This window comes from Diabrotica virgifera, chromosome 3 (assembly GCF_917563875.1).
Source record: "Diabrotica virgifera virgifera chromosome 3, PGI_DIABVI_V3a".
NCBI classification, from domain to species: Eukaryota; Metazoa; Arthropoda; class Insecta; order Coleoptera; family Chrysomelidae; genus Diabrotica; species Diabrotica virgifera.
In genome coordinates this window covers 228,975,897-228,994,931 of record NC_065445.1, presented here as the reverse complement: position 1 = coordinate 228,994,931, position 19,035 = coordinate 228,975,897, and the positions used below count along the sequence as shown (strand labels likewise).

The window sequence follows — 19,035 nt, the reverse complement described above, 5'->3', positions numbered from 1 at the left end:
ATTAAAAAAACATAAATATGTAATATTTTCAAATATTTTGTTGCTGTTTATTAATAAATATATTATAGTTAATGTATGACATTAACATTACATATCAAAATTAAATTTAAAAATCACATTTTAAACAAAATATACCTAGTGGAATAGTTGATTTTTGTAAAAATTCATAGGTGGTCATAATAATATGGCCAGGGACTGTACTTGTCAACCTCAAGAATACTATTCTAAATATGAGTTTTTAAGCCTCAAAAATGCGTATTTTAGCATTTTTTAGATTTTAAATCGCCTATAACTCGAAAACTATCCATTTTTGAGAAAAATCACAAGATTTCTTGTTTAGAATGAGCCAAAAAACCTAAAAAAATATGTGCCAGAGCAAAAAACGGGATCTTTTGTATTTGTTTAAAAAAATTGTTTAAACAATTTCTGCCCAAAAATCCCGCCCGGCACCCTTCAGATTTGTTTAAAATAGACATTTTTTAATAGGAATCCACAAAGAAACCGAATCAGAAATTTTTTCAGACGGGAGCGGTTTCACTACATGGACTATTTACTTCTTTGTCAACGTCTTCACAGCTGGACAGTGTAATTCCTAGTTACTTTATTTCCATTACTTGTTCAATGCTAAGGGCCAATTTCTCATATCGAGTTCAACTCCAGTTTAACCTGAACTTCTAGTAAACGTCAGTTTAAAGTCAAAATCGTCTTTCTCGATTCGCACGTTCAACCGATGGCAGTTTAAACTTAAACGATGCTTGAACGGTGGAATTCGGCCGTTCAAAGATTTCAGAACTCAGTTCAGATGATTTCATGGACTACGCATGCGTTGTATTAACACGAAACGCTGTCATAATATAAATATATCCTATTTTATTATATTAAGCCTAACGATAAACGATAACATTATTTTTGTTTTTATAATATTTATTTATAATTATTAAAATGACTATTTGACTAAAAATACTTAAATTTAACTTTATTCAAAAACAGCATAAAAAAGGTAGTTCAAAATGGCGACAGTTTTTACCTTTTGCCATCTATTGGTATTTCTCGAAAGCTGTAGAACGAGCACTGACATGAACCTGCAATGAGAAATGCATTCCAAACAAATCCGAAGATCACCGGTGAACCTGGTTCAGCTAAACCATAGATTACCGCAGGTATGAGAAATCGACTCTTAATCTATCGACTTCCAGTTTGCATCTCATTGGTTCTTTACTTATGATTATTGTTCTAATTTTCTGAGTTAAAATAATCTTAAGTTCTTCTGCACTTGTATTAAATCTGTGAACTAGTTTTTGAAGGCTATCTTCATCTTGGGCTATCAACATTGCATCTTCTTCGTTCTGCGTAACAATGAATTTTAATTTCATTGTTCTCCATTCTGTATCCTCTTCCTTTATTTACGCTCTTTATAACTTTATCCATAATTAGATTCAATAGCGTAGGGCTTAGTGAATCCCCCTATCTTATTCCATTGCCTGTATGATATAGGTTCAGTCAGTAAGTTGTCTATCTATTATGACGTCCATCTTAAGTGCAAGTCTTTGATTACAGCAGGCATCAAAAATGTTTTCAACCATGCATATCAAACTTAACTAAATTTAGACGCACATAACCTGAGTGCATACGTACATCTTTTGTATCTGATTTTTTGATCGTACGGGTGAATCACTTTTAAACAAACCATTTAATAACACTAATTAATGATTTAGGAAAAATATAAACAAATGCATTTCTATGAATAAAAACCAAATCAGCGCTCGAAAGCGCCTTATCAAATACAACTAAGTGTTATTTTCGCGTCTCCAAGAAATCAAATTTGCACGTATTTTAATCATCGCAAGTCTGAAAATAAAGTGTGAATGGACCGTAGATAAGATTTTGTAGATACGGATACGATTAATATAATGTCGATATGAACTTTTTTAGAAGTCAAAACATCCTTTTGTTTTTACTCGTGTGATTGTCCATAAGAAACATGTTTTAATGAGTCGGTGGTCATTTTGTGGTCTGCAATTGTGCGGGAAATAAAGTTTTTAAAGACATGTTCGCTATATTTTGTGAATTTGTGGTGTATAAAGGTGATTAATAATATAGGAATATAGATAAAGTTTATTTATTTTACTATTAGTGAACAAAAAAACCCAAAAAACTAACTTTAACTTTGATAATACATAGTAGGTACTTAAATGAAATTTCAAATTACTCTTACTGGTAATATATTTCCGCACTTGTTAGGAAAATAACAATGTTTTTTTTTAGGAAAATAACTATTTCGTATTCTCATACAAATTTCGCCGCCTTCTGTCTTTACCTCGGCTTTCTGTTATGACACTTCTATTGCCAAGATACGTAAAATTTTCCATATAAAATCTGCATATTGTTAATATGGTTCATTCCACCAACATACGACTGTTTTGGATTATCACTACAACGAATATTTCAGTGTGCAACATAAGAAGTACGAAACTAAATGGCTCTAATAATTATTCCAATAAACAGCAATGTAATTTGCAATTTATTTCCGTTCTTCATATTTTGCACCATAAAATATTCGTTGTCGAAATAATCCAACACAGTCGTATATTCGTGGAATAGGGATAGTAAACGGTATGTTGTTTATTATCATGGATTTGGTTGTATTAAGGTACGATTCCGACATCGACTGCAGGCACAGACGGCAGTTGCAGTTGTCGCCGTGACAGACGTCACTACTTTGCACTATTAAAACGCTATTAATTTGTATGAGACTGATTCCGACATCTAACTGCAATTGCTGTCCGGCAGAACGTCAGTTGCTAATTATACAAGTTAATAGTGCAAAGTAAATACGTATGTCATGGTAACAACTGTAACTGCATTTGCCGTCTGCAGCCGTTGTCGGAATCGTAGCTTTAATATTGATTTTCAAACCTATTTTATTAGAAAATGGTTATTCATTTTTGAAATATTTTATTAGCTTCAGTGAAAAGTGTTTCTAATTGGCCAGCCGCATCTTGGAAACTTTGTCCTAAGAGGGATATCATCGGCTTATTCTAGATCGCTTAGGCGTGTGGTTAAAGTCCATTGTATACCTCTTGTGTCGGAGTCTAATTTGGAGAGAACTCGTGTCTCTGGGAAATCAAATTACACGTATTTTAATCATCGCAAGTCTGAAAATAAAGTGTGAATGGACCGTAGATAAGATTTTGTCGATACGATTAATATAATTGCGATATGAACTTTGTTCTAGAAGTCATAACATCCTCTTGTTTTCACTCGCGATTGTTCATAAGAGACATGGTTCTAGGAGTCTGTGGTAATTTTGTGGTGTGTTTTGTAGACTGCGGAAAATAGAGTTCTTGAAGACTCATGTTTGCAATATTTTGTGAATTCGTGGTATATAAAGGTGACTAATATAAGAACATTATATAAAGTTTATTTATAGTAGTATTAGTGAACAAAAAACTAACTCTAACGCTGATAATACATAGTAGGTATTTAAATGAAATTTCAGAGACTATTGGTGAGTCAACACCACCACTGATATTTAAACATTTTTGTGTAACTTTTCTTCCATTATTTTCGATTGAAACGTGCCAAATTATTTCTATGAATTTTTAAGTAACTGTACTAAGTGACATCGAACATCCCTTATAAATTAGTTTATTTTAATAACATATATACAGGATGTTTGGTAAAGAATGGACCATAGCTTAACCTTAGATTCCTGAGCTTAAAATAGGTCGATTTAAGCTAACTTACCTTAGTACGAAAGTTGATAATAATCTAAATACAGGGTGTCAAATTTAAACTTTTATTTTATTTATTCTTGAATATTTCCTGACAGGCATGGGATAACAACACGAAATTTGGTAAGAGGGGGTTTTTGGGATGAGAAATCTACATCCGCCACCAAAAATGATCCCTTGTAGTGTAGGAAACGGAGGTTGAACCTCGCAAAATGGACACAAGTCCGGTTTTATTTTTTTTCTGGTATATCAAGGGGTGCTTATTATGAAACTAACTTTTTCTTAAAAAATTTCGCCCCGGAACTCCCCTTTTCATCCCTTTAAAGGGGGTAATTTGTGGTTTTTGCAAAACGTAGCCCTTCCTGTACGTTTTACAAAAAATTTACTTATTAGTAAAATGAAGAGGACAATATTTATTAATATTTATTTCCCGACAGCATATGTCTATCACACACCGCTTAGCGGGGGTGGGGCCCCAAAGTTGACAAATTTTTAAAAAAAGATCTTTTTAAAAAAAAATATTTTTCCCTAACTGTAATGAAAATTAAGAAGAAACCCTGCGACACAGTGGTGGCCCAAAATCAATTATTTGATTATTTTATTTATTAATTCTCCTTTTTTTTTGGTGGTTCCGGGGAAAATATGGGGGTGTATTATACAAATTTGTAAATAACACCAGTACGTGGATAATCGCTGAAAGTTTTTTTACTCTAGCATAGGCAAATTTAGATTTCTTGTCCCAATAAACCCCCCGCTTACCAAATTTCGTGTTATTATCCAATGCCTGTTAGAAAATATTCAAGAATAAATAAAATAAAAGTTTAACTTTGACACCCTGAATTTCGGTTGTTATCAACTTTCGTACTAAGGTAAGTTAGCTTAAATCGACTTATTTTGACTCACGAATCTATGGTTAAGTTATGACCCATTCTTTACCAAACACCCTGAATACATGATATACATACTTGTTTTGGCAACAACAATAGATGATAAGAATTTCAGCCGTATTTATGTTTTCGGTTTTTTTTCTTCTAAATTTAGTAACCACCAAAAATTTTAACCTTCAAGTTTAGTACCGATCAAAATTTAGCGGTGTGCAATTCTTGTTTTTTTTTAGTTGTTTTCAATGTCTACGTTTTGAAGGAAGTGATATACTCTCTCGCTATTTCAAATATACTGCACAGACTCTTTTCACTTCGTCGTAGTTAGGTTTTAAATTATTCTCTATTATTAAATGTTATCTCTCAACCGATTATTTTTTTATTCTCATCTTAAGTACATCATTATAAAATCTGAACATTCTGAACTACGGCCTTTGAAGTCCGCGATTAATATCGGAGGAAAACCTCTCTTTTTCATAGTACCATTGCCCTTAAATATTTTATACTAAACATTCAAAAACTTTTTCTCAACAATCCGTGGAGATCAAAGTAAAATCCCACCAAATGTGTTACCACCGAGGAATTAAATGGAGAAGATATAGTAAAGAAACTAAAAGTACAAAGAATCAAATGCCTGGGTCATATATGGAGACAAGGGCCAGAATCAGTATCAAAAGCTACGCTATTATGGCAACCAAGAGGAAAAAGAAGACGTGGTCCACCCAGATCGAAATGGTTAACTGAAGTAGAGGAGGACCTAAGTAGGGCAGAAATTACAAAATGGAAAGAGAAGACAATAGACCGGAAGAAGTGGAAACATATTAGTGAACAAATCCAATGACGATAGGGACTGATCCACCACGTAAAATGGATCTAGAAAGCGAAAGCGGCGAAACCCCACATGGGGTGTTAAGCCGGTTCCATGATACCTCGTAATGCGACAGTTCTTAACCGGACAAATGGTAACGGACAATTCGTAACAGCGACACTTCGTAACGGCTACAGTTCTATACAAATTTGTAACGGACAATTCGTAACGTCCAAATTGAATTTTTCTGTTTATTTTTGTTAACGTGGAAACTAACTGTTATTACCGTTATAAATGAAATCTTTCCTTTACAAAATGTTGACTTAGAAAGTTGGGAATGTCTAGAGACGGTTGTCGGCTTAAAGATTTCACATCATTATTCCTTTGTCTAGGTAAATGCAAATTTAAGGAACAATAAGAGGGATAAACTTTTAAAAATATACTTTAAAGGTTGTTATGTATGTATTTAAATATTTGTTGTGTTTAAAGACTCTTAATATAAGTTACAATATCTGGGACACGTAATGAGGGGACCGCGATATGAAATGCTAAGACTGATAATACAGCGAAAGATAAGAGGCGGAAGGAGTATAGGAAGAAGGAGAGTGTCATGGTTAAAGAATTTAAGGGACTGGTTTAGATGCAGTTCTGTAGAACTCTTTAGAGCAGCGGTGGATAGAGTAAAGATAGTGATGATGATATCCAACCTCCGATTAGGAGACGGCACTTGAAGAAGAAGAATACATATATGTTTATCCCGGTACTGGGATGGCGGAGATCGAGGAAGTTAAGAAAGAATTGAACAAATTGAATAAAAGTGATCTAATAAGGATAATAATTGAAAAGAAAGTGCCTTTGGACATAAAATCAAGTGATAAAGTGGTTAAGTATGTGGAAAGTGATGAAAATACCAAGTTTCCTGATGTAACTACTGAAATATCTCATAATAGTTCAACTGACCACGCCCATGCGGTAAGTCACTTAACATTAAAATATGACCTCAAAGTCGCAAACATCCAACTTGAAGCTTCAACACGTATTATCAAAGAACTTGAACGAACGATTAGTAATCAAGATTATATTATAACTTTGCTACAAAACCCAGCAAATTTGCAGGTTAACCATGTGCCAAATACAAACAAACAAAGCGGTGTTGCCGGTCATCCTCCAAATTCCGTCGCTAAAGCTGAAGGAAAGAAAACCAAGGGCATACACGAAACACGTGAGAATATAACAATTACAAACCAGCAATTCTCAAGCGCCCTAACGCAGGCTCAACAAAGTTTGAAAATGAATGATATCCACAGTCTTGGCCAAAACCAAAACAAAACTCGATCCGATGCAAAAGTTGTGGGCAATAACAGCGAGAGTGAGGAGCTTGCAACAAGAGACAAGGTGTGGATTTATGCAGCAAAGTATAAACAATCTTATAGTACACAAAAATTGGAAACATACCTACAAACAAAGTTTCCCGGGCATGAGTTCTCGTGCACTTTATACGAGAATAAGGTAAATGGATCCAATTCTTTCAGGATTACGGCAGATGCAGAATTGAAGGATATTCTTTTTCAACCACAGACATGGCCAAAGGGAATCGAGGTGAGTGAATATTTTTTTCGCAGAAAATATTCCGTCAATAAACCTCCTAACCAAGGTAGATACTTTAACAGGAAAAGACAATAGTGAAAGTGTTATTTTAAAAAACTCTGTACCATTTTATAATAAACAAAATTCGTTAGCAAACTCTGACCAAGTTAGTCTAGTTAGTATTTTTCATGTAAACACCCAAAGTTTAATAAACAAAATAGATCAGCTTAATGTTTTTTTGAAAAATAAAAGATACAATATATTATGTTTCTCTGAACATTGGCTCAGAGAAAACGAATTAACAACATTAAAGTTTGATGGGTACTTTTTGTCAACTTTTTTCTGTCGGAAGGTAAGAGAACATGGAGGTGTTGCAATTTTTAGCGATAATAAATTTTCTACACGACCAGTTTGTTTGAATCATATATCATGTGAATATGAGGGTGAATTTTGTGCATTAGAAATTACAGATATTAAAACTATTCTAGTAACAGTGTATAGAACCGGAAATGGGAATTTTAAAATATTTCTAGACCTTTTTGAAAAGTTATTGGTGTTTTGCTCTGCTAATTTTTTGGAAATAATAATAATTGGGGATTTCAACATTGATTTTAAAAAATCTTCTAATGAACTCAGAATTTTCCGTGATCTAATTTCTACTTTTGGCTTAACAATAAATATTAATGAATATACTAGAATAACAACTAGATCAGCAACTTGTTTAGATAACATCTTAACAAACATAAACAGTGGGATAGTTGGTTGTGGAATTGTGGACCCATGTATCTCTGATCATCTTGCTCAATTTATTAACTGAAAAATAAAATCTGAAAAAAATCATAGTGCAATTACATACACAAGACGTATAACGAGTAATGGCATACTGAAGTTGAAACATTCGTTAAATAACGTTGATTGGTCTTTAGCTATTTCTCTCAAAACAGCAACAGAATTAGCTCAATTTATTACTGAAATGTATCAAAAGTTAACTGAAATCAATTTTCCATTAAAAAAAATGCGAAGTCAGAATAAAGCTCCAATTTCTTAGTTTGATGATGAATTAAAACTTATGCGAGAAAATCTTTCCACAGTCAAGGTAATTGCTGACGTTACAAAAAATTATAGTGAATATAATAAGTTTAAGAAGCATTATAGATCAACAATATCATTAAAGAAAAAACTAGCTTATGGGTATTTCTTTTCAAATTCTGAAAATATATCTCGTGACAGTTGGAAAGTTATAAACTATCACAGAAATAAAGGTCAAAATAAAAAAGTTAGTCCTAGTACGATCTCATCAAACGATTTCAATAATTACTTTACTTCAGTAGCTAAAAATATTAGAGGTTATTTCAGTTCTACAAATGAAAATGTAGCTATAGATATTTTGAAAGATGTACATTCTCCTTGCCACTCTTTATTTTTACTACCTGTTACTGATATTGAAATCAGAAATGTTTTGCGTGGCTTGAAAAATTCACATTGTACAGATTTTTATTTTTTAAACAAAAAAATAATTGTCGAAACTATTGATATTGTTATTGACAAATTAGTTTTACTTTATAATAATTGCCTTACTGAGGGGATTTTCCCTGATGTACTAAAAGTAACAAAAGTGTTGCCACTATTCAAAAAAGGGTCTTTAGATGAAATTGGAAATTACCGTCCCATCTCTATCATTCCCATTTTCGGTAAAATTTTTGAAAGCATTCTTAATACTCGTTTGATAGAATATCTAGATAAACACAAAATACTTCACTGTAACCAATATGGCTTTAGAAAAAAGTGCAGCACTACACAAGCTATACAGAAAATTGCGAGAGATATAGTCGACGGCATGGAGGAAGGTCATTTCGTGTCTTTGACATTGTGTGATTTATCCAAAGCTTTTGACTGTGTTTCGCATAAATTAATGTTGGAAAAAATGCATAAATATGGTATAAGGGGAACCACTCTCAATCTATTTAGATCTTATTTAACAAATAGAAAACAGGCAGTTTTTCTTAATAATAGCTATTCTGATTTGAACACGGTCGAATACGGGGTTCCTTAAGGTTCAATACTAGGACCCACTTTGTTTCTTATTTATCTGAACGATCTATTTCACTACTAGTCCAGGGCGCATCTGTTTTGAGATGGACGTTGAGAGGTGACTCAAATTTTTTTGCAGAAATTGCTTGAAAACAAATCAAATAATAATATTTGAGTTATCCTCCCTCTCAAAAAGGTCCGGAACATTGTTTAAATAATCAAAATGTCAAAAATTGAAGGAAAAATTCGATTTTTTTCTTCGTTTTTTGATTATAACTTTAAAAGTATTCATTTCCGAGAAAAGTTGTACTAACATAAAAGTTGCGTATTTAAATTTACTACAATATAGAATTGGTTAAGAATTTAAAAAACAGTCACCCTAGTTGCAAAATAGCAATAATTGCGAAAAAAACCATACAAAAACAAGTATTCGCATTTTACGTTTTTCAACCATTTATGCTACACTTAGGACCTTCATATTTCACCCAGAAAAACTTTATGATACAGTAAAACAATACTGCAAATTTCTTTAAGATCGGTTTAATATATTTTGCAAAATAAATTTTGCAATCCAGCTTTAGCAAAAAAAAATTCATTTTTTCAAAATGTTACAGGACTGAAAATAAAGCAGATAGCAAGTTGAAATTTTTTTTGCTTATAGAAGTGTACTGTACCTCTCATTTGCAATTTTCAAAATTAAAATCGATTAATTACCACGGCGTCAGAAATTTTTTGAAATAAACAATAATTTTTGGTGCTACGCGCAGGACAGCGGTGTTCGATTCACACAAATTGATTTCCACCAAAATTTCTTCCAATCTTTATCTAATATATTATTTTCTTACTCTATATTTTGTTGTATTTTAATATTTTAATTCCACAAAAATCAAACTAATTTTATTATTGTTTGTGAAATATTGTTTAAACAATTGCATATGTTTAAAAATAATAAACTTTTATTATTTAAGTTAAAATATACGAACAAAGAAAGTTTTGGCTAATAAAAGTGTTATTTCAAAGGATAGAGTATGTGTTTTTACTTTGCAATAACAAATTTATTTATTTATATCGAAATGTAATAAAAATTAAAATGTATCAATCATTATCAAAGGTCATTGGAATGCCCAATCAGAGCAAACTATCCGCTGTCCTGCGCGTAGCACCAATAATTAATGTTTATTTAAAAAAAATCCTGACGCCGTGGTGTTAATCGATTTTAATTTTGCAAAATTGCGAATGAAAGGTACAGTACACTTCTAAACGCAAAAAAAATTTCAACTTGCTCTCTGCTTTATTTTCAGTCCTGTAACATTTTGAAAAAATGAATTTTTTTTACGAAAGCTGGATTGCAAAATTTATTTTGCAAAATCTATTAAACCGATCGTAATGAAATTTACAGTATTGTTTTACTGTATCATGAAGTTTTTCACGGTGAAATATGAAGGTCCTGAGTGTAGCATAAATGGTTGAAAAACGTAAAATACGAATACTTGTTTTTGTATGTTTTTTTTCACAATTATTGCTATTTTGCAACAAGGGTGACTATTTTTTAAATTTTTAACCAATTCTGTATTGTAGGAAATTTAATTACGCAACTTTTATATTAGTACAACTTTTCTCGGAAATGAATACTTTTAAAGTTATAATCAAAAAACCAAGAAAAAAATCGAATTTTTCCTTAATTTTTTTACATTTTGATTATTTAAACAATGTTCCGGACCTTTTTGAGAGGAAGGATAACTCAAATATTATTATTTGATTTATTTTCAAGCAATTTCTGCAAAAAAATTTGAGTCACCTCTCAACGTCCAAATGTACTAATATTTTTACAGATGCGCCCTGGTCTATACACTTTTCCCATAAAATGTGTGTGCTTTGCAGATGATACCACTCTCATAAATACTGACATTAATCATCATAATTTGAAAATTAAAATAGATAGTGATACTCAGAAAGCAAAAAACTGGTTTTTGCATAATGGTCTGAAGCTAAATGAAGACAAAAATCAGAATTTGATGTTTAGTTCTGACCGGAAGTATGTCTTAGGAAATAGTGTTAAACTCTTAGGAATTTTCCTAGATGATAATTTAGACTGGAGTGCTCATACAGACTACTTAAGTTCTAAACTTGCTACAACTATATTTTTGATACGCAACTTAGTTTTTATGATCCCTAAAAGTACCCTTAAAATGATCTACTTTGCACTGTTCCATAGCCATTTAAAGTACGGAATAACTGTTTGGGGTGGCTCTTGTCACGCAGACAGAATTTTTAAGTTACAAAAGAAAGTAGTGAGGATACTTGCTGGAGCAGAGTATAGGGAACACTGTAAACCTTTATTTCAGAAGTTAGGTATTATGTCACTACCTTCACTCTATATATATGAGACGCTGATTGAAATTCATTCCAACAAAAGTAAGTTTAACATAAACTCCAACTTCCATGATCACCATACAAGATCGAGTAATGCTATTAGAGCACAACGTTTTAGGTTGACGAAAAGTATAAAAAACTCAACTGATGTTAGTTTGTACAATTTTTTGCCAGATGAAGTAAAAAGTCTTCATTTACAGTCGTTTAAAAATAAAATAAAATCACACTTTTTAAAACATTGTTTTTACACAAAGACAGAGTACTTAGGTACCGCTTATAATACATTATAATAAGTACACTAGTTTGGTCAGGGTTTTTTTGCCGATTATGACGATATTTCATGTTTTTAAGTTTATTTCATGTCTTCACGTTTTTACATAGTGTGTTAAATTTTTTGTTAGTACCTGTTTGTATATCTGTTCATTATAATTTATAATATTTATCTTTTAAATTTTGTCAAAATTTTATAATGTAGGTACGTACTCTTTTGACTTGTCAAAAACAAAAGAAATTTTGTATATTTGATGAAATAAATTCTATTCTATTCTATTCTAAACATAAAACAGTTTCCACGTTAACAAAAATAAACAGAATAGTTCAATTTTGACGTTACGAATTGTCCGTTACGAATTTGTATAGTTACGAACTGTCGCCGTTACGAAGTGTCGCTGTTACGAACTGTCACCGTTACGAGTTGTCCGTTACCAATTGTCCGGTTACGAATTGTCGCGTTACGAGATGTCTGGACACGGTTAAGCCATATACTATACTTAGTTGGTTACTTCAAAAACTGAAAACATTGGCAAAATCGTTAATACAAAGGGGGGCCTTGTAGTTCTTATCAAACCCTTAAAATTTCAGCTTGACCCCTCAGTTACAGTTAGTTTAAAAAATTTTAAATTCTTGATCCCGGAGGTTGTTTTTTTTTGGAATAACATAAGATGTAAAAGAATAAAAATACAATAATTCTGCGGGTACCTTACGAAAGATTTCTTTTAAGGTGAAACAGTAGCGAAAACGCGTTCCAAGATTGCGGCTGTAATTTTGAATATTTTTTCGAGATATTCGGCACACGTATTCGTAATATAATAAAGAATGGCGGTACAGAGCCCAATTTGAAAAATATATTATTATGTGTAAATTACTCTGTAATTAAATACAATATTAAAAAAACGAGCCTGTACCGCCATTAAGAAGAACAAAAAAATACATTTTCTTCAAATAAACTTTTTTATCCGATGCCTAGATTTTGTGTCATTTTGGAACTACTAATGAAATCAAAAATTTTAGTACTTCCAAAATGACACAAAATCTAGGCATCGGATAAAAAAGTTATTTGAAGAAAGTGTATTTTTTTTATTCTTCTTAATGGCGGTACAGGCTCGTTTTTTTAATATTGTATTTAATTACGGAGTAATTTCCACATATTAATATATTTTTCAAATTGGGCTCTGTACCGCCATTCTTTATTATGTTACGAAAACGTGTGCCAAATATCTCGAAAAAATATTCAAAATTACAGCCACAATCTTGGAACGCGTTTTTGCTACCTGTTGATCGCTACTGTTTCCTCTTAAGAGGAAACAGTAGCGATCAACAGGTAGCCAAAACGCGTTCCAAGATTGCGGCTATAATTTTGAATATTTTTTCGAGATATTTGGCACACGTATTCGTAATATAATAAAGAATGGCGGTACAGAGCCCAATTTGAAGAATATATTTATATGTGGAAATTACTCTGTAATTAAATACAATATTAAAAAAACGAGCCTGTACCGCCATTAAGAAGAACAAAAAAATACACTTTCTTCAAATAAACTTTTTTATCCGATGCCTAGATTTTGTGTCATTTTGGAACTACTAATGAAATAAAAAATTTTAGTAGTTCCAAAATGACACAAAATTTAGGCATCGGATAAAAAAGTTTATTTGAAGGAATTGTATTTTTTTGTTCTTCTTAGGCGGTACAGGCTCGTTTTTTTAATATTGTATTTAATTACAGAGTAATTTCCACATATTAATATATTTTTCAAATTGGGCTCTGTACCGCCATTCTTTATTATATTGCGAATACGTGTGCCAAATATCTCGAAAAAATATTCAAAATTATAGCCGCAATCTTGGAACGCGTTTTGGCTACCTGTTGATCGCTACTGTATCACCTTAATAAACATAACAAAAAAGTATATTTATAACCAAAAATTGTTTTGTAAATTTACTGTTATTTTTAACTTATAAACAATTAGAATAACCTTTAAACTGTTACTGTTACTGTTTTTACAGTTAGACAAAATATATTTAGACTTTTCAAAAGCCGATAATTTTTTCACAAATTTGAACGAAATAAAAAGTTATTCTGGGACGATTAGATAAAAAGTAAGAATTCTTTTTTTAATTCGCAGCTAATTTGTTTATAATAATTAAAAATAGTAAGTAATGGCCTCATTTTAAAGATAAGGACTTAAATTTTATTATCCAGTAGAAAATCAAATAGAAGACAATAACAAATTTGATTCTTTTGGGAAAAAACTGTTTTAAAAAATTGCATTGCTTGTTTATTATTATAGTGCAGTCACTGTATGTGGATATGAGCTATTACCTCCGATTTCGTTGAACCTCCATCGATTTGCATGAAAATTGGTGAGTGGTTAGATGATGTCTCAAGGAACAAAGGTGATATGGTGCCAACTTGCGCTTTTATCCTGGGGGTGGATGCCACCCCCTCTCGGGGGTGAAAATTATTTTCTTAAACATAACCCCATACTTTCATAGAGGGACAAATTCTAAGCAAAATTTGTTATATAAAGTTATTAAAATAAATCAAAACTTTTTGAGTTATTAAAGATCAAAGATTTTAATTTTTCTTTAGAAAAATCCATGTTTTTAATCGATTTTTGATAAATAACTCAAAAACTATAAGTTTTCACAAAAAAGTTTTGCCAAAATTGAAGCTAATAAAAAATGAAATATACTTCTTACTAGAAAAACCTTTTAGTGTTAACCTAAAGTAAGTTATAGAACGGTTATAGGTAATTGGATGTATATTTTTTTCGGCGAGTACCCAAATCTAAGTACATATTCAAGCTTAAATAACGGGAAAATTATGCATTTTATAACATAAACTTATTAAACATTTTTCAAAATACTTAGAAATATAATACATCAACTGAGCCCACGAACAAGTTGATTGCATTAAAATTTATGTTCAAAAATCTTTCAAAATTGATCTTTTAAAAATTTTTCCAAAAATTATTGTTTTTTTTTTTAATAGCTCCGTTAATTTTTACGATATCAGGTTCACCTGAAAACCATTTGAAAGCTAACTCCAGGGGCTATTAAACCGCGTTGAACGTAATCTTTAAAACCCTTTACTTTAAAAAAAAAAGGTTAAAATGGTTCCGGTTACATGGTTCTCGCAGCAAAATTTAAGCTTTAAACGTTTCTATCTCGGTTATTTTTTACCCTACAGAAATAGTAAAACTGGTACAATATTCAATACAGAAAAAACTAAAATTTGGTTATATGTTATTTTTTACGTATATTTTATATTTTTGGGAGTTATTATCAAAAGAAAATTATACCTATTTTTTCAAAAATATGCATTCTAAACAACTGGTCAAAATTGTTGAAATCATTACTTATACTAATATAAAGAAATTATAGTACCGACGGACTACTATAAATTTTAATTTTTGTGGAAATGGCGTGATTTATTTTTCCTAAAAAATTCGAAAGGGTTCTCTTATTTTCATCATAACTTGCGTAATTTTAATGCTATTAACTTCTTCTGGAGCTCATTTGATAGGTATTCTGAAGTACTTTCACAAGTGTTTAGCAGGTATATTTTATAAAATGCATAGTTTTCCCGTTATTTAACATTGAATACTTAGATTTGAGTACTCGTTGAAAAAAATATACATTCAATTACCCTCAACCCACTTTGAATTAACAATAGTTTAGTTCTTCAAGTGAGGAGCGTATTAAATTTTTTATTATCTTCAATTTTGGTAACATTAACTTTTTTGTAAAAGCTTACAGTTTTTGAGTTATACGTGAAAAACAGCTTTAAACATGCATTTTTTTACGAAAAAATAAAATCTTTGATCTTTGTAAAGTAAATACTAAATACTCAAAATTTTGAGTAAATACTCAAAAAGTATTGATTTATATTAATAACTTTCTATAACAAATTTTGCTTATAATTTATCCCTCTATCGATTAGTGGTATCATTTTTAATAACATAATTTTCACCCCCGGGAAGAGGTGGCATCATGTCACCTTTGTTCCTTGAGGTATCCCCTAACTACTCAACAAAATTTTCATGACAATCCATGAAGGTTCAACGAAATCGGAGGTGAAAACCTTCAGTTACTGCACTATTACTTAGTATTATTAAAACATTACATATTTGTAATGTACGCAAAAAGTACATACAGAAGGAGATACAGAAACTTACAGTATTTTGAAGTTCATTCACATTTAAACGCTTGAATTTTTAGATCCCTCTTTCCGTAGCCCAACTAATCTTCATTTCAGCTTCATTTTAACACTAACACTTAACACTACAAACAGAGATCCGAACCTTAATCAAAGGATCAGGAGACCACAACCCCATACTCCTAGAAATAGACACATCAGAAAATAACAAAATTACTAGGAAAAGAAAGAAAACGAAGTGGTCTAACGTCAAACGACTAGTGGACATAGGAATAACGACTAGTGAGCAATAGGAATAATTATCGGAAAAACTCGACAAATACCTGGCTATTGAAATTCCCTGGGAAAAACTTATTTCTCTGGAGTAACAGTATAATTATTCTACTAATTTGTGTATACTTTTTAACTTCAGTTCATTATCCAAATTGCTCGAATTTTTTTTTCGGTCACTGTGTCTACTGTTCCTAATGTGTTTCTTAAATTAAACTGGCATTGCAATTTGTACTTGTTTAAAATTAGACGTAGGAAAGACGCAATCCATCAACATCATCAAGAAACAAAAGAAAAGAACTGAAAGTATAATTTTTCATTCTTTTTCGAAACCTTCTAAATGCTATTGTCAAAAAATATATTACGTTTAAATTAAAATAACGGTATCATTATTAAAATATTGACAAAGTCTCGCATTTTGCATACAAAATAAAACTTCTTAAGCTGCTTCAAAATTCGCGTTTCTATACAAATTTTGACTTTTTTTTTAATTTGTGAAATATGCTTTCATTTAAGACTTGATATCTTAAATTTGAACCGTAATTTATTTACATAATTATAGTTTATTCTAATACATATTTTAAATAATACATAATTGAATTTTTCGGGGGTTTGGGGGGATTGTACAATCCTAGCATTGAACGGAAAATATTGTCCACTTCTAGCATTGTATCCCCAAACTATAGGTACAATGTCCGAAATGGTCAAAATTAAAAATGATTATCGAAATGCTCATAGAGTTAAATCAATTATTATTGACAAAGGACACACCAAATCAAAAATCTAACTTCTTATGGTGCTGTGCACCTATGGTGCGTTGGCGAATTATCTTAACGTCTGTCTTTGTATCGGCATGCAAAAGTTCGCCAGTGTTAGTCATGCCTGTCCAGTTCTTTATATTTCGCAGCCACGACATTTGTTTGTTACCTACTCCTCTCTTACCCTCAATCTTTCCTTGGATGATTAGTTGAGTGATTGCGTATTTTCCCCTCTCAGAATATGATCCAAGTCCAAGTATCCAATTTTTCGAGCCTTAATCAAATTGAGCAATCTCCCTCAGTATTTGCTCTTCTTAAGTTGGGTGAGACGTTTCTCACACTGTGTGTCCATGGTATGCGCAACATTCTTTGCAAGGTCCACATTTCGAAGGCCTCCAACTTATTAATGAAAAATATTTTAAACGTCCATGTCTCCATTTCTTATAACAATATAGACCATTCATAGCACAACAATTCTGTAACGGAGATTGAAGGAAAGATTGCGGTTACAAAGTAGCGGTTTAAATTTAATAAAAGCTTGTCTTGCTTGTTCAGTACGGCATTTTATTTCTTCTTGTGGATCCCATTGGTCATTCACCATCATTCCAAGTATTTGAATGTTTTCACTTGCTCGGTTGGAGGATTATCTACTTGCAGTTCAGCAGTAGTACTGTGAAAAGTGCGCCTTTTTTTATTGCCATGCATTTGGGTTTTCCAGCATTTATATTCAAGCCATATATGTTTTTCCCGTGGTATTTATTTTATTTAGCATAAACTGCATATAATATTCGTTATCTGTGATTATCGCGGTGTCGTCGGCGTAAGGAATGTTATTTATCGGGTACCGGTACCCGCTGACCTTTATACCACAGGCAGTGCCTTCAAGTGCCTCTGCAAAAACATTCTCCACATAGAGGTTGAACAGCACAGGAGACAAAATACACCCCTGTCGCACCCCTCTTAAAATTTCAAATTCCTCTCTGTTCGTTGATTTGTTCAGTAGGGTGGTGCAAAAAAAGTCAAGTTAATAATTCGGTGTCGCTATAGTGCGGAAAAGTTGCGATTGGTAATTACAAGAAAAACAAAAAACAAACTATTCAAATCGGACTTTATCTTCCGATCCCGCAACGGACCTAAAGATTATGAAAAAAAATGAAATTTTACCTTTTTTTCAAAAATTTTTATTTATCTTTCGTGTACGTTTTATTTATCGCTATAATAAAATTTATTTACAGTTTGCATGGTTGAGTAATAAATAAAATAGTTTACGCATTTAACGAACATATTCCGATTCCGTAAGGTCAATCAAAATCGATAAAAATTTGAAATTTTTGATGATTTTGATAAATTAAAAACATTTAGTTATCTCTTTTTTCTGTTACATTGTGAAGCTCTTCGCGTGGTTAGATATTGTATGACAATATTTGAACAACCCAGAACTTAAAATGAGGGGTGGTTGCAATTCTAGCTCCACACGCACCCTTCTCTCCAGCCAACCAATTAGTGTGTGTTTTTTACATTATTTACATATATTATGTACATTTCTTTTTCTTTCATCTGTTTGTGTCCAGCTCTTAAACGCCAACTTTCTATTGTGATTTCTTGGTAAAACCTTGCAGCATGGACCTTAATTTAAGTGTTGTCCTGATGAATCCATCTCTTGATTGGGGCCCACATACATTAGCTTAGACGATGCATCCGTGGCCAACTTTAGGCACCGTTCATCAGCTTGCGTGTGGCAGGGATAGTTTTGAACATTCCAGTCTGGAATGTCGCCCGATGTAATGCAAGAAGTTATATCTTATCTTCATTTGAAACTCTTCGAGGAAGTGGTGGAGAAGATAGTTTTGCAACAATCCAGTCTATTATTTTAGTCTAGTCCTGTGCTTCAAAATTTCAAGTAGTAGGGAGAAAGGAAACACATTAGAGAGCTAGGGCTAAGGAGAGTGTTAAAAGCCGGACAGACTAAAGCCAAGGGCAAAAATACTAGAAATTTTATCCCTCCTACTTTAAATTTTCAAGAACAGGACTACACTGAAATCATAGACTGGAATGTTATAAAACTATCTTCTCCACCATTTCTTCGAAGAGTTTCAAATGAAGACAGAAGTTCCTGCATTACATCATTCGACATGCCAGACAGTAATGTCGTAAT

At 31.8% G+C, this 19,035-nt stretch overlaps 1 protein-coding gene across 19 annotated transcripts in view; it reads left to right on the top strand.

The window, feature by feature from the left end:
* Positions 1–19,035, top strand: part of LOC126881576 (titin) — a 405,229-nt gene that overhangs the window by 201,719 nt on the left and 184,475 nt on the right. Inside the window, exon 1 of one of the 19 annotated variants that reach the window (XM_050645911.1) lies at positions 2,033–2,084. The exons of the other annotated variants lie outside the window; for them this stretch is intronic. Within the exon in view, the coding sequence (XP_050501868.1) occupies positions 2,048–2,084 (37 nt within the window). The 5' untranslated portion in view covers positions 2,033–2,047. Of the gene's footprint in view, positions 1–2,032; positions 2,085–19,035 lie in introns of those variants that run through there. 19 annotated transcript variants of the gene reach the window in all.